This window comes from Delphinus delphis, chromosome 10, assembly GCF_949987515.2.
Source record: "Delphinus delphis chromosome 10, mDelDel1.2, whole genome shotgun sequence".
In the NCBI taxonomy this organism is placed as follows: domain Eukaryota; kingdom Metazoa; phylum Chordata; class Mammalia; order Artiodactyla; family Delphinidae; genus Delphinus; species Delphinus delphis.
Genome location: NC_082692.2, coordinates 55,843,135 through 55,860,392, shown reverse-complemented (window position 1 = coordinate 55,860,392; position 17,258 = coordinate 55,843,135). Strand labels below are relative to the sequence as shown.

General features: G+C 43.9%; 1 protein-coding gene across 2 annotated transcripts in view; it reads right to left on the bottom strand.

The window, feature by feature from the left end:
• The window catches only part of ITGA9 (integrin subunit alpha 9), a 352,979-nt gene that overhangs the window by 170,618 nt on the left and 165,103 nt on the right, over positions 1–17,258 (bottom strand). For both annotated transcript variants that reach the window (XM_060022170.1, XM_060022171.1), the window contains exon 16: positions 8,372–8,521. In XM_060022170.1, the coding sequence (XP_059878153.1) occupies positions 8,372–8,521 (150 nt within the window). The remainder of the gene's footprint in view (positions 1–8,371; positions 8,522–17,258) is intronic.

Here is a 17,258-nt window from a genome sequence, read left to right as displayed (position 1 = left end):
CAAAAGCCTTGGATCCATCAGTAAGCCTGTACTTAACATGCTCTAACCCTTAGCCAGACTCATCAAGAAAAGAAGTGAGAGGACGCAAATCAATAAAATTAGAAATGAAAAAGGAGAAATCACAACTGACCCCGCAGAAATACAAAGGATTACAAGAGACTACTACAAACAACTATATGCCAATAAAATGGACAACCATGAAGAAATGGACAAATTCTTGGAAAGGTACAATTTTCCAAGACTCAACCAGGAAGAATTAGAAAATATAAACAGACCTATCACAAGTAATGAAAGTGAAACTGTAATTAAAAATCTTCCAACAAACAAAAGCCCAGGACCAGATGGCTTCACAGGTGAATTCTATAAAACATGTAGAGAAGACCTAACAACGATCCTTCTCAAACTCTTCCAAAAATTTGCAGAGGGAGGAACACTCCCAAATTCATTCTACAAAGCCACCATCACCCCGATACAAAAACCAGAAAAAGATATCACAAAAAAGAAAATTACAGACCAATATTCACTGATGAACACAGATGCAAAAATCCGCAACAAAATACTAGCAAACAGAGTCCAACAACATGTTAAAAGGATCATACACCATGATCAAGTGGGATTTATCCCAGGGACGCAAGGATTCCTCAATATATGCAAATCAATCAACGTGATACACACTATTAACAAATTAAGGAATAAAAACCATAAGATCATCTCAATAGATGCAGAAAAAGCTTTTGACAAAATTCAACACCCATTTATGATAAATACTCTCCAGAAAATAGGCATAGAGGGAACCTACCTCAACATAATAAAGTTTATACATGACAAACCCACAGCAAACATCATTCTCAATGGTGAAAAAGTGAAAGCATTTCCTCTAAGATCAGGAACAAGACAAGGATGTCCACTCTCACCACTCTCACCACATAGTTCTGGAAGTCCTAGTCATGGCAATCAGAGAAGAAAAAGAAATAAAAGGAATACAAATTGGAAAAGAAGAAGTAAAACTGTCACTGCAGATGACATGATGCTATACACAGAAAATCCTAAAGATGCCACGAGAAAACTACTAGAACTAATCAATGAATTTGATAAGGTTGCAGGATACAAAATTAATACACAGAAATCTCTGGCATTCCTATATACTAACAATGAAAAATCAGAAAGAAAAATTAAGGAAATGATCCCATTTACCATCACAACAAAAAGAATACCTAGGAATAAATCTACCTAAGGAGGCGAAAGACTTGTATTCAGAAAACTACAAAACACTGATGAAAGAAATCAAAGATGACATAAACAGATGGAGAAATATACCATGTTCTTGGATCGGAAGAAGAAATATTGTGGAAATGATTATACTACCCAAAGCAATCTACAGATTCAATGCAATCCCTATCAAACTACCAATGGCATTCTTCACAGAATTAGAACAAAAAATTTTTACAATTCGTATGGAAACACATAAGCGCCTGAATAGCCAAAGCAATCTTATGAAAGAAAAACGGAGCTGGAAGAATCAGGCTCCCTGACTTCAGACTATACTACAAAGCTACAGTAATCAAGCCACTATGATACTGGCACAATAACAGAAATATAGATGAATGGAACAGGATAGAAAGCCCAGAGATAAACCCATGCACATATGATCATCTAATTTACAACAAAGGAGGCAAGAACATACAATGGAGAAAAGACAGCCTCTTCAATAAGTGGTGCTGGGAAAACTGGACAGCTACATGTAAAAGAATGAAATTAGAACACTACCTAACTCCATACATAAAAATAAACCCCAAATCGATTAAGACCTAAATGTAAGGCCAGATACTATAAAACCCTTAGAGGAAAACATAGGCTGAACACTCTCTGACATAAATCTCAGCAAGATCTTTTTTGACCCACCTCTTAGAGTAATGAAAATAAAAACAAAAATAAACAAATGGGACCTAATTAAACTTAAAAGCTTTTGCACAGCAAAGGAAACCACAAACAAGACGAAAAGACAACCCTCAGAATGGGAGAAAATATTTGCAAACGAAACAACTGACAAAGGATTAATCTCCAAAATACATAAACAGCTCATGGAGCTCAATATCAAAAAAACAAACAACCCAATTAAAAAACGGGCAGAAGACCTAAACAGACCTTTCACCAAAGAAGACATACAGATGGCCAAGAAGCACATGAAAAGATGCTCAACATCACTAGTTATTAGAGAAATACAAATCAAAGCTTCAATGAGGTATCATTTCACACCAGTAAGAATGGCCACTATCAAAAAATCTAGAAACAATAAATGCTGGAAAGGGTGTGGTGAAAAGGGAACCCTCCTGCACTATTGGTGGGGATGTAAGTTGATACAACAACCATGGAGAACAGTATGGAGGTTCCTTACAAAACTAAAAATAGAACCACCATATGACCCAGCAATCTCACTACTGGGCATATACCCTGAGAAAACCATAATTCAAAGAGAGCATATACCACAATGTTTATTGCAGCACTATTTACAATAGCCAGGACATGGAAGCAACCTAAATGTCCATGGACAGATGAATGGATAAAGAAGACGTGGCACATATATACAATGGAATATTACTCAGCCATAAAAAGAAATGAAATTGAGTTATTTGTAGTGAGGTGGGTGGACCCAGAGTCTGTCATACAGAGTGAAGCATATGTATGGAATCTTAAAAAAAAAAAAAAAAGGTACTGATGAATCTAGTGGCATGGCAGAAATAAAGACGTAGACACAGAGAATGGACTTGAGGACATGGGGTGGGAGGGGAAAGTTGGGGCAAAGTGAGAGTAGCATGGACATATATACACTACCATATGTAAAAGAGATAGCTAGTGGGAAGCAGCCGCATAGCACAGGGAGATCAGCTCGGTGCTTTGTGACGACCTAGAGGGGTGGGATAGGGAAAGTGGGAGGGAGGCTCAAGAGGGAGGGGATATGGGGATATACGTATGCATATGGCTGATTTACTTTGTTGTACAACAGAAACTAACACAGCATTGTGAAGAAATTATACTCCAATAAAGATGTATAAAAAAATAAGAAATAAAAATAAATTTAAAAAAACATGCTCTAGTCACTGACTCCATGTTATATACACTGTGCAGCTATTCCACCTGAACTAGACCATCAATGAGGGCAGACCCGGACTCTAAAAGATCGCCAGAATTTGCGCAACTATGTACCAACATGGGCTTTTAGTGCCTTTTAGTTGAAGAGACTAAGGCACTTAAATCCTAAAGTTACCTGGCAAAATGAAGAGTTTCAATGAGTTTATTCCTTCCTAGGAAAGAGGTTAGATGCTCTTTGTGGACCTGTCACATACATAGAAGTTAAAAATCAGCTCTGCTTCCTAGAGTGGGCCTAGCTCTCAGAATCTTTCCCTTAAATTAAGCCAACATCTGGAAGACACATGGAGAAAGATCATTAAATTATTATTATTATTTTTTTTTTTGCCATAATCAGGAAAAGGAGTAAAGCAAGGATCATTCTCCCAGAATTTTTCTCAGGCTCCTGGACAATCTTCTCAATCTAAGGACAATATTTTTCTTTCATTTTAATTTCAACCAAAGAAATCACATGGTTAAAATAATAACCTCCTGCCACACACCTCCATATACTGAGTCCTCCTCTCAAGAGGAACCACTCTTACCCATGTCCATTTATGTTTCTTTTGATGATTATTTCCATATCTCTAGAAAATATACTGATACTACTACTTCTTGATTTATCAGATTTAGACATTATCTCACTGAATTCCTTCCATGATAGACAAGAATTGAACTCACCTATATGAAGGCCCCCTCCCACCATCCACCTTCCTAATTTTGACAGGCAAATCGTTAGTCTCAGCTCCTCTGCTGCACTGGTTCTCAAATGTTAGCTGCATCAGAATTACCCGATCAGCTTGTTAGAACTCAGATTGCTGGGACCCACCCATGAGTTTCTGATTAAAGGGTCCGGGGTGGGGTCCAAGAATTTTCATTTCTGACAACATCCCAAGGGAGTTTGATGCTGCTGGTTCAGCGACCACACTTTAAGAAGCACTGCTCTACTGGTAACCTCTGCAATTTTAAGTAATCACAACTTTTTCTTGTTTCATCAAGTTTTACAGTATCTCTTGGCTCACCAATTTAAAAGATTAAGACATTAAAACAACTTGTTTTGTTCTATTTTAAACTCTATACAGTAAAATTAAAGACATTTACACTATGTACTGTAACCATAACTGATTTGGCTTGACTGTAAATACTAACAACCAATAAATCATGTTGTCAATATGGCCTCTTGATTACTGTTCACAGAAGAGCCAAGACAAGTGTCATGATTACATATCTTCCTCTACAGGTGCAAAGTTAAACTACTAGAATACTCAACTTTTGCTTAAGGGAGAATGCTTCTAGTATTAAGGTCCTTCTCTTCCATATATTCTTCTATTTGCTTAAAATCCCACCACATTTTAATTTGTCTTATATTTGAACCATGACATATTGGCCATGTTTTTATTTTCCTGGGAATTTTTGACTGCCTTTATTTTTTCTTAACCATAGAAAAAATATATTCCATCTACACTGTATCCTGAATATTTGCTACTCTCTTGTCATTCTGCTATGGCTGGCTTCATTCTTCTCGAAGTTCATTGATCCCCTGTTCTAAACTGATCAACTGTGTTTTAGACTTGCTGCACAGTTGTAATCCTGGAATTTCTTGTCATTAGACTTCTAGAAGTTAGTTCTTACATCCCCCATATTGCTCCTTCTAATTGTCACCCTTGTTTTCTTGGAGTGCATCTCAGGTGATTTCCTTGGAAAGGCTACTAGGGATGTAAACTTTCTGCGTCCTTGCTTGTCTGAAAAATAACTTTATTTTGACCTCATACTTGACTGTTAGGCTAAGTATAAAATCCTAGTTTCAAAATCACTTTCTCTCAGAGCTTTGAAGCCCTTATTTCACATATGCTTTCTTCCAATCTTGCTAATAATTAGTCTTATGGACAACTTAGTGTGACTCTAATTATGTCGTTAGTGGACAAATATTCCTCACTACCACCATCCTGTACTCCTTGTCCTGGAAGCATTTAGAATTTTCCTTATGTGTTAGGAGTATTACCATTTCAAAATGATGTATCTAGGATATTTTTGGTTTATCCTGCTTGCAAGTCTGTGGGTCCTTTAAATTTAAAAAAGTGTCTCTCTGTAACTCTGGGAAATTTTATTACATTATCTCTCATAATGTTTTTCATTTTCTCTGTTTGCTTTTTCTGATATTCCTATTACTTGGATATAGGACCTTGCAGATTGATGCTTTAGCTCTTTTCTATTTGTCTTTTAGCTCTGCTTACTGGGAGATTTCTTATTATCTTCTACTACATTTTTGGCTCTGCATCCATATTGTTAATTTTCAAGAAACTTTTCCTTGTTCTTTCTTTCTTTTAAGAAGAAATAGAATTCCAATCACTTTCTAATGGATAGAATATATTCTTGAATCTCCTTGTGTTTATTACATAGAGTATAAATTGGTATTTAAGTTGTTATAATCTCTTCTATTCCTTAAAGAATTTATTTCCTTCTAAGTCAGTTATTCTGTAGGTGTATTTTGGTTTTTTTCTCCATGTACCACATTTCCCCTCAATTTCAGATTTCCTTGGTTGTCCATTCATTTTTAAGAATAAAGTAAAAGAGCTGATTGGAAAATCTGGGTGTTTGGGTGGATGGTGGGAGGGGAAGCTAGCTCTTACATTGGAGGCTCCAAATGCCAGAAGAGATAAGGCTTCCCCCTGGGGAAACAGCCCACCTACACTATCTCAACCAGTTTATTCAATTCTTTAGAAAATAAAAGGCCTGGCTTCTTGCTATTCTGCATGGCTGGAGTATGTAGGTGTGGGGACAGGGGCAGAAAGTCAACTCTTCCACAAACGAACCTTCACTTAACATCCCCCTTCCCTGTTTCCAGCCCCATTTCTCACTCCTGAACCCCTCTGAAACTGCTGGCCTGGCCGTGGCTACAGCCTCTCTGGACCCATGGGTGGACAGGCACCTAGCCCCTCCGTGTAGAGTGCAATGTTCACCCACCAACACTCTTCCTTCTTTACTCATTCCAAAAATCCCTGGACTCTGTCATTGGCTGATGCCCCTTCCCCAACAGCATTCATCTCCCTGTTCTGATTTACTCATTTATAATCACTATAATAGGGTCTCAGGAAGCACAGACATAAATATTTATGCTTGCTTGGCCATCTTGAACATAAGTGACCAAGAAGAGCATTTTCGTACTAATCTGTCCCTACATCTCTGCCTTTGATCAGGTTGCCTCAATCTAAAAATGCTAGTAAAGGTTCTAAGATGCTCTTCACTAAAGAAGGCCCACTTTGTGCCACTGATGGATTGGTAGAAATGAGAGTTGGGTTCATTGTAGAAGGGATGCCCAGGGCTAGCAAGATGCTCAACAGAGGAGGCCGCTACCTCACAGGGTCATTTCAGAGGTAAAACAAGCACAGGGTACCCTGAAATGATTCCCAGCACCCCAAGTTTGGACCACTCCCATAACCGAACTTTATTGGGCCAGCAAGATTCCACCTTAGAGAGCAAAGTATTAATAGGACGGGGAACTCATGATCTAGGAATTATCATAATATTCTGGTTTACTGGGTCCCCAGCCTGACCTCTTGGCCCAACTTCACTGTCAGGAGATGATACACACTTCTACTCCTCAGTCAAGGTAGGAGTCATCAGCTTCCTGTCCCGCCTCTTCATCTTATCTTCCTGTCTTCATCTTCCTCATGCCTCCCCTCTACCCTGCCCCACCACTTAGACACCCAGCATCCTCCTGGTCTCTCCCCTCACTCCCCCAGAGCCTTCTCCAAGTATCAGTGACCGGCTGGACATTCTGGCCACCCTACAGGTCACTTGTGTTTTGAAAGTTCATGTTTGACTTCAAAAGAAGCATCCAAAAAGGCAGTGTTGCCAGTAGGTTGTGTGTATACTTCTGCCCACATCCCTTTACAACTGCTGCCCCTCCCCCAGCTGATGTGCTACAGGCGGCTAACGGCTCACATCTGCAGCCTCCTCCAGAGAACTGTCCACAGCAGGGAGTCTCCTTCAAGGAGGGCTACACTCCCCTTCCATCCCCCACAGCCAGCCAATGGCTGACGAGTAAGGGGTACAAAAGGCCAGACCCTTCCCTCAAGGAGAGGATGGCTCTTTGCTGTAATTTATGCTCCAAAGCTCCCTGCCTCAGGCCAAAGCTAGACTTTAGCTGAGACCACATACTTGCTCACTCTTTCCCCATTCCTTACAGGGTTCTCTTAAGAGCATAGCTTCATTAGACCAAGTTGCTCCTAAATCCCCGTCTTAGGCTCTGTTTCTGGGGAACCTGACCCAAGACCACATGGGAGAGACTTTGGGAGAAAATGAGGACATCTTGGTAAAAATCTTACATCTCGAATTCCAAACACTTCTCTGTGGTTCTATTTACAACTCTCATCTGCAAGGCGTGGGTCACTGATCTGCTAGTTTTCCCATAAGCTCAGGGCAGTCAGAACTGTGGAGCCTGGGGCTGGTGGGTGGTTCCACAGCTTTGCCCCACCCCACCCAGAAGTCTGGTTTAGCCAAAAAACAGTTTTGTCTGACCTTCCCCAGGTCCTGGATCTGTGATGATCTTGGGTGTTAAAGATTTAGAACCAGACTTGGGATCCCAGATTTCTTACATATTTCCTGCATCGTCATCAGCACTGTATATCTCTCAGATGACTCGGGGCAGACAGGCCAGTGATGCTGCACAGCGTTAGCTCATGGCTCACTCCTACCCTGTATGGCCTCGTACGGCCTGCACCCCACGTCACCCTGCAGCTCCTCCACACAGCAGCACAGTCCGGAATCTGCCGAGTCGGGGAGGGTGGTGAGAGCCTGTGCTCACAGTGCTCTGCCTTCCAAAGATCCTGAGCGGGGCATTCTCAGCTCAACCACCAATTCTAGCAAGAGGAAGTTCTTGCCTCTTCACCCCACTCATACTCCCATCAATAAAACATGTACTGTGTGTAGAGCACTCACTAGGTGCTGATCTGAGCTCTGGAAACAGTGTAGGAACAGGAGGCAAGTGCCGGGGCCAAGCAGCCAGCTCATGACCTCAAAGAGATCATCATTTTCTAATTGCTTGAGAATAGCCTCGATGAGTTTAAATCACGTGGTTGTTAGACACAAACCCCTAAATCATACATTTCATCATTTTGCAGATCGGGAAAGGGAGGCCCAGGAGGGGGTGTGGCTGGCCATGGGCTCCCAGGCCACCAGGGTCATTACTTCTGCATAGGCACCTGCCACCTGGGGTCCCAGCCGTGAGCTTTCAGGTTCTCACCTGATTCTTCTGGGCAATCTTTTGTCCCTTTTTCCAGCGGAGCACGGGGGTCAGGGCCGGCAGCTCCCTCTCCTCCTCTCCCATCACATGCTCACCCAGGCTGTAGGCGGCCTCAAACACGATGGGGCTGATGACGTCCTGCACTCTCCGCTGAAACAATAAACACACAGGCACGTGAGCGGCGGGCGCTGCTGACATGTGCAGAGCATTTCAACAGTTTACAAAGACCTTCCACATGGACTGCCCCGTGTGAGCCTCACAGCCACCCTTGTGTGGCTGGATTTTATTGCTTTCATATTTTAGATGAGGTAATGAGGCCGAGAGTGATGACTGTCCTGTCCAAGGTCACTCCGCTAATGAGCGGGGGCTTTCCCCGCTCTACCTCCCATGGTACGAAATCATCGTCTCTTTAGCATGTGGAAGACATTACCTTAGTCATCTTCCAAATATTCTTATAACCTAGTTGGCAGGCAGGCAAGCATCTGTACTCATAGTGCACTGCTAACCTTCCCGTCCGTGGTGTTTTGATCATCAAAGCTCTTCTGCCTTGAGGTAAATATGGACTGTGTGTTAGGGCAGGAGACCTGAAGACACTGGGGCCTGGCATCTTCCCAGAGCTGGGCATCAATGGAGCCAGGGATGAACTCCGGCTTCTGGCCTGTGTTCTTTCCTTTGGAGCCCAGGACTTTAAGAGCCAAGGGAGTGATAGGTCCATAGTCACAATGAACACCTACAAGATGCCAGGCACTGCACTAGGTTTTCTAGAGCAGGGGTCCCCAACCGCTGGGCCGTGGACTGATATCAGTCCATGGCCTGTTAGGACCTGGCCACACAGCAAGAGGTGAGCAGTGGGCGGAGCTTCATCTGCTGCTCCCCACTGCTCACATTACCGCCTGAACCATCCCTGCGCATCACCCCCGTCCGTGGAAAAACTGTTTTCCATGAAACCAGTCCCTGGTGCCAAAAAGGTTGGGGACTGCTGTTCTACAGAGACAAGCCACACGTTCAAACCCTGCAGCTGGGCTTATTCCCCACCATCGTATAATAAAAGGAAGATGAAGGCACAAGTTCCCCAGGCCACAAGGCTGAAAGGATTCTGAGTCACAACTGCTCAATCCTGGAGTTCTTGACCTTTCTGGCCCAGGTCTCACTGCCTCCTGGGTACTCTGGCCACCCCCTGGGGCTCAAAAGTTAGAGTTTGAGGAAGGAATAAAGCATCAGTATCCCTGCATCCCAGGCCAGTATGCTCTATGGAAGGTGGGCTTCCAAGGAGAGCAGGGTAAATCTCAGAAGTAGCACCAACGAGCCACTGCCTGCAGCCCCACTGCCTGCATCTGTCAGGAAGAGATGACGGGATGCTCAACAGAGGAGGCCACTACCTCACAGGGAGCTGGCAAGGAGGCAGGAGTGGGAGGCGCTAGGTGGGCAGGCAGAGGCCAACCAACCCCAAGGCCGTGAGCAGATCCAAGGACTTCACACTACGCTCCACATAAAGTCTGGTGGAGTTGGGAGCAGACTAGTGCTGTGTTCAAAACAGTAGAAAGTTTTAAAGTTCCCAAGAGGCACACAGTGAGGAGCTGGCTCTTACCCCACACCCTGGATACCCAGCGCCCCCTCCAGAGACAGACACGCCTGTCAGTTCCGGTTTATCCGTCCAGTCTAAGCACATGTGGGGAACTGGTGGCTTACAGCAAGCTGCACTTTGCCTTCCTCACTCAGCATGTACCAGTTCACCAGGGGGAGGTTAATGAAAGGGTCTGTGATCAAACAAGCTGGGGGGATACCAGGTTACACAGGTAAAGGGGTGTTTAGCCTCTTTTGTTTATTGTTTGTTTTTACTGCAACTGCCTCCCACAAAGAGTAGGATGGCCCCAGGTCTACCAGGGCGCAGGACCCTGTGTTTCCCTGGAGATCCTTGGGGCATGTACGTGGAGTGGAACATGCTCAGAGACACAGAAAATCTCCTGCAGCAGCCCAGGAAAGGAGATGGTGCCCAGGCCGGGGCGGGGAGGCAGATGGAGCTGCTGAATGTGGGCTGCGGGGGACAGATGACTCTGGGGTGGGAGCCTGAGTGACATACTCAGGAAAGCATTCAGCTGGGAATAGATTCAATCATTTATGTAAATAAAACACAGAACCTTTTGGGGGAGTGACAGGGGAGCCTCTGGATAAGCTACTTCCACAAAATTCTCTAGAACTTCACATTTTAGGAGCAGATCTTTAATGCTCCTGTCCTTTCTGTGAGCAAAGCACACACCTGGGGATCCAGATCCCCTCCGCCTACTGACCGACTCTCCTAAACAGAATGTAAATACTGCATGGGCACAGAGAACAGTGAAGGAGTGCAATCTTAATGTTTTCACAGATAAATGCTTCAGTGTTTCTTTAAGGGTGACTGCCTTAAAATTTTGCATTTAAATCCTTCATGCCGAAATAAGTCAGTTATTACACGCTGTTACTCTTGTGGGAGGAACTGAAGATGGGGGTGTGGAGGCAGAAGCCACGGAACATTTCCTGGCTACCACATGTATTCCAGAGACTGGGCCAACCTCCTCCCAGACATCCTTTTACTTAATCTGCACCACACCCAAGCTGGTAGATTGTTGCTCCCATTGTACAGATGAACGCAAATAAACTGTGCTCCGTCCCCAAACCAGTAAGTGGTGGAACCGGACTCATTCTTAGAACCAGAAGCAAAACTGCTTTCCTTGAAGCCCATGAAATACTGTTTAAAAATCATCCCAATTGCTGTAGGTTCTGACATCACCCTGAAATATTACCTATCTACTTAGGAGGATACAGGGCAAGGGGAAGGAAATGTTCCTCATACAAGGAAGAATGTGAGTAAATGACAAATAACTAAAGAAACAGGGACTTGAAGGGAGGGCTGTTTCTAAATGTGTAGTCATTCTGTGTCTTAGTCAGGGCACAGCTATTTGGGGTGAGTAATGAATTGTGACACCTAGCGGTACAGACGCTGTGCTCTGACACTGACTGCATGAACCAGTTTTAACTATGATGTTTGAGAAACACCTTCTTATGACGTGTCCAGTAGCTCTGGGCAGAAGGGGCCTACCCCACACTGAGCCATGGGTGGAGGCAGGGGAGGACACAGCAATTAGAAACAAGCCAGCAGGGCTTCCCTGGTGGCGCAGTGGTTAAGAATCCGCCTGCCCTGGTGGCCAGAAGGTGCAGGACTACAGGGCTCGTGGCAGAATAGGGTCAGCAGGATGCCACTCACACTTCAGCTGGTTGCCCAGTATATAATAGGACTTTTCTCACATCTCCATTTCTTTTAGCCTTTTGATTGCCATCCTCAATATTCTTCCAAGGCAATTCTGGAATAAACACATTATGAAAAACTGGGCCTTTTTTAATTCCAGGAATCCCAAAGTCAACCCAGCAGCATATTAGGACTAGATGTGATTTCAAGTAAATCCTTTGAAGGGTAGATAACATTGCCTCAGCCTTTCAGGGAAGCTGTGAAGACAGTGGAGGTTGCAGCACAGGAAACAAGGGAGCAGTGGTACTTATAGACATTGGTTATCAGCCACCATGGGATCTGTAAATTCCAAGATACTTCTGGGATATGCATATTCTCTGTGCATATAGATAAACCAGGTTTTGGCAGCCTGGGGGCAGCCATCTGACAGAGATGCAAGTGCTGGCTGCTGGGAGAGCAAAGGGGCTGTGATAGTATCTGTTATGCCACAGTTTATATAGCTGTAAGTATATACGCTTTCTTTTCAGTTGTCTTTTCAATAAATATATCTCCTTATTTAAAAAAATGGGCCACGGTGACTTTGCTTGAAGAGCTATATACTGTGGTGACATTATTATGGCCTTCTTACGCTACTACCTTTTCTCTGTAGTCCTTCTTGATCTCACATTCATAATATTGAGAAACATATCTCAGGAGGCCTGATGGTTTTTTTTTAGTTAATTAATTAATTTATTTACTTTTGGCTGCGTTGGGTCTTTGTTGCTGTGCGCGGCCTTTCTCTAGTTGTGGCGAGCGGGGGCTACTCTTCATTGCGGTGCGCAGACTTCTCATTGCGGTGGCTTCTCTTGTTGCAGAGCATGGATTCTAGGCACGTGGGCTCAGCAGCTGTGGCTCGCGGGCTCTAGAGCGCAGCCTCAGTAGTTGTGGCTCACGGGCTTAGTTGGTCCGTGGCATGTGGGATCTTCCCGGACCAGGGCTCAAACCTGTGTCCCCTGCATTGGCAGGCGGATTCTTAACCACTGCGCCACCAGGGAAGCCCCGATGATGTTTTTTAATTTACTAGAAGATATCTTCTGATAACCCCGGGCACAAAGACTGAACTAACATCTGGATGGATGGATGAGTTAACATTTTTTTGACTAAAAGATCCAAAAGATAGGGCAGGATCAATGAGATAGGCTGATCATATCTAAGAGAGGCCCAGTGGTTTATCAATATCATTTTCTTTCTTGGCATATCTCACTAAGCTCTGATACAAATTACTTAAGGTTTAATACGATGTCAAATTTATGAGTCTCCTCTAGAATATTAATTTATATGAAGTCACTGAATCATACAGTTTTGAAGTTAGAAGAAACTATGATGTTACTTAACTCAATCCTCTCATTTTAAAATTGAAGAACCCATAGTTGAAGAGATAAAGTATCTTCCCAGGAAAGTGTAGATTTAAAAATACGAAGGATGTTACTTTTGCTCAATTATTGCTCAATTATTTGCTCAATTATTTCCCTGACCCTTCTTCGTTACATGCTATTCAATTTTAATAGTGTTCCCCTCTGTCTTCCTGCAGTGTGAATATGTTTTTATATGGTAGGCACTTATGGCTGTATCAAAAAGAAAGTTCAAATCGTGTTTCAAGTGGCTGTGCATTATGTTGTAGCTTATACAGCTTTCTAGAGTATATTTTAAAAATTCCTTCTTATTCCATATTAGCTCATATGGTAGTATAAGATTGATCATTTGATTTTCTAAGTGGGTATAAAATTTTAAACATATACAGTGGTTCTAAGGAAAAGTACTTTTTTTCCCCCTTCAAAATTGTTCTTCATAGTGGTATGTGATCAGGAAGGCAAAAAATCTCAAATTTCTAAACAGCATACATGCACAAGAGGTCACAGTTAAGGTTACCTTTGGAGTTCTAATTCTGAATTTCCTGAATTTTGTGGGTTTAAATCACAATTTTAATGTTCCATTAATGCAAATTGCTTTTTTTTTTTTACACTGAATTGTGTATGTCTTTTATTCTGCACTAATGGACATTGTGTTGATTTCTGTGACTATCAAGGAGAGTTCAATATTCTGGTAAAACTCTTTTTAGTTAATGTTTTATTTTTTAAATCCTTTTACTTGAGTTTGACTAAGACAATTTAAAAGCTTTTCTATCAATAACTAATTTTATTTTATAAACACAGAGCAATATGGTTTTGTATATTTAAAATTAAAATGTGCCTTCTGAAAACTTTGAAAAATTAAAAAAAAAAAAAGAAGAATCCACCTGCCAATGCAGGGGACACGGGTTCAAGCCCTGGTCCGGGAAGATCTCACATGCTGTGGAGCAACTAAGCCTGTGCGCCCCAACTACTGAGCCGGTGCTCTAGAGCCCACAAGCCACAACTACTGAGCCCACATGCCACAATTACTGAAGCCTGCGCACCGAGAGCCCATGCTCTGCAACAAGAGAAGCCACCACAATGAGAAGCCCACTTGCCGCAACTAGAGAAAGCCCACGTGCAGCAACGAAGACCCAACACAGCCACAAATAAATAAATAATTTTTTTAAAAAATTCAGTTTAAAAAGAAGAAAAAGAAACAAGTCAGCACCCCAAAAAGGACAGTCCCTTCTCCCCACACTGTGTTTGCTTTCTTTTATCTGAGCTGCAAAGGAAAAGTAGCAGCAACATTTCGTGGTTTCCTTTGTATTGTTGGAAGTGTGGCCTCTCTCAGCCCAGCACTGCAGTGAAATGAAGGGGCCCCTCAGGATGGAGAAGGAGGCTTAGGGGTTTGGGCAGAGGCTCTAGTTGCTGACATTTTACTGCTTAAAAATATTCACCACTACAAACAGAAGCTTCCCAAGCTGAACACACTTACTTATGATAGACCAAAAGCCAATAATCCACCTTTTCCTGCTAAAAATCTACTGTACCCTCCTTTTCTGAAAAATGAAAGAGGCTGCACAGAGAAGAACCTTCAGACTGGCGGCTGAGGTTTTATAGGGAACTTGACATATGTGCAATTTGAAATTTATTGGGTGCTTACTTTATGCCAGGCAATGTGCTGGGCCCCAGGGAGATGGAGATGAAAGACCTTGGAGGAAACAGGCAGGCAGTGACAACCTAGTGCAACATGTACTAGAAGAGAGGCGGCTCTGGGAACACAAACAAGAGCACCTGATTCAGACTGCAGGTTGGCGGGCTTCCCAGAGGAAGGGAAGTCCCTGGGCTCAGTCAGATGACAGAAGGACATTAGCCAGGGGGCAGGCATGGCCGGTACACACAGCAGGGGGGAGAGGGCATGGGTGTCCAGTGGATTACATGTGCTCCCCAAAGGTGGGACAGTCAGGTTAGTTGGCAGGTGGGAGGGGAGAGGAGGCTGAAGCAGAGACGAGATTTCACAGGGACCTAAAGGGTGTGTTGATTTCAACCTAAAATCTAGGGAGAGCTAGATTTTAGGTAAGGCAGCGGGGTAACGTAATGCAAGAGACTGTGTTACAGAAAAATCCCTCAGGTTTCTCGGATGGATGGGGGTGAGATTGGAGGTAGGAAGGCTGTGTTGTAGAAAGATCCCTCTAGCTGTAGCATGGAAGTGGATTGATGGGCGGAGGTCTGAGGGTGAACAGTCTAACATAGGGGTTCACAGGAAAGATGGAGAGAGCCTGGGCCAGGACACAGGAGGGGGATGGGGAACGGGAGGGAGGTGAGGCTGACTCAGGAAGAAGAGATGCTGCGGCTTGGTGACTGGAGGTGGGGGATGAGAGAAAAAGAATCATGGAAGGTACCCCAGTGTTCAGCTCAGGTGAGTGAGTGGACCTGGCAGCCCCTCATCACCACGGGGAACCAGGAGAGGGAACAAGTGTGCAAGTTGTTTAGGTGTGAACATACTAAGGTTTGTTACAACACAGAAATCCTCTTCCTGTCTCCAAATGCCAACTCCACAAGCAATCTCCCAGAATACACTGATCTGGGCCTAAAACCTCATGCTACCTTTTCTCTTCCACAAAACTGCTCCCCTGCCCCAGCGCCCAGGGTAAGCCTCCCCAGCACTGGCTCATCCAGACCTACCACAGACCCTCTGTCTACACTTTGAGCTCATCCACCCGTCCTCCAGGGACGAGCTTTGCCCTCCTTCAAACCACACTATTCTCCTCCCTCAGTGCACCTCACACGCAGAGCTGTTCTGTTGCGGCCCCGAGGGAGGACTGCAGGGCCAGGGAGGGTCTGATGACAAGAGGGAGAGAGACCCTTAGGGAAACGCGGTTGAGTACCCCCATTCCTTCACGGGGAGTCCCGGCTTTTCCTTCTCATTCATTAGCTTGCCTGTGAAATCGAAGTAACTCAGATGGAACACCCAGCAGGGGAGGCTCGTGACAGGCAGGGGCCACCCACTCAAGGGTTCCACCAGAGGAGGGGTCACTCTGCCCTGTTATCCTAGGGCATCTAGGCCGTTGTGAGGGTCAGAAGCCCAAAAGTCTTCTGTCTCCTTTACTTGTGGAAACAGGGAATTTTCCCTGGTGAGTATAAGCCTCAAATCACGGACCCCCACCCACCTGGCCAAGGGAAGATATGCCTCACTATCCGGTGGACTCGATTCCAAGCCCCATATAAGCAGGACCCGAGCACCGCGCACCCCTCGACCAGCCACGTGAATTAGAAACTGACCTCATGCTGCTTTTCTCCAAGAAATGAAGGGTTTTTATCCTCCTTAGCTAACTAGCAGCTACAGAGGTAAACTAAATGAAAACAGGAAAGGATGACCTTACTTTATATTTGCAAATAACACAGAAGGCCAGCAAATAAGCAGCTAGCATTAAGCCAGATAATCGGTTTAGGAAAAAACCCTCTAAGGGCTTTTTAAAGATGCCTCAGTATTTTTCTATTTTCAAACATGTGATCTTTTTGTCCCCTCCCTCCTGTATCCTTTCTCACGATTCCTCTGCTCTCTACACCCAGCTCTATTGCCTACGATTACCTCGCAGGCAGCCCTAGAAATGAGAAGTCTTCAAAGTGGAAAGCCTTTTCCTTTATCTCAATAACCATAACAATCAGAATGGCAGTTAAAGTGTTAGAGGAGAGCTTATAATTCCCATAAGCTTGAAGATTCTTCTAAAAGCAAACTGAGGATTTTGCATTTCTGGTAATAATAGAGGGACTTGCTGAAGATCTATCATTTCACTGAGAACAACTAGAAAAGCTGGAAAACACACACACACACACACACACACACACACACATCTGCCTAACAGTATCAGGGAACTCTTCCCTTGAGCTGTGTACAGGTCTCTAAGCAGCCTGGAATAAGAGGCTGAGAACCTGTACGAACGCGAACTGGTGGCTAAAAGCTTGAGTTCTTGAGTTTCTGAGCTGAGTTTCTGGAAGTCTTATGAGTCCCTGAAGACAAACTTAAAGCTCAGAGCTACTAAGGTGGCCAGGACTAGAGGGTCAAGATTCCAAAGAGAAGGTAAGCACCTTGAGGCAAGTCTGATTTTTGACACCACATTTATTCTTGGGGCATTGGTGGATTCCACAGCAACATAGGGTTACGAGACTCAGAAACCAAGAAGAAGGCCATGGCCAAGCTGCTGAGATGACGAAAAGAGATGTAGTTAGCTGGAGACTGGACACAGCAAGAGAGAAGACCATTGATCCACAAGGCAAGTCAATAGAAAAT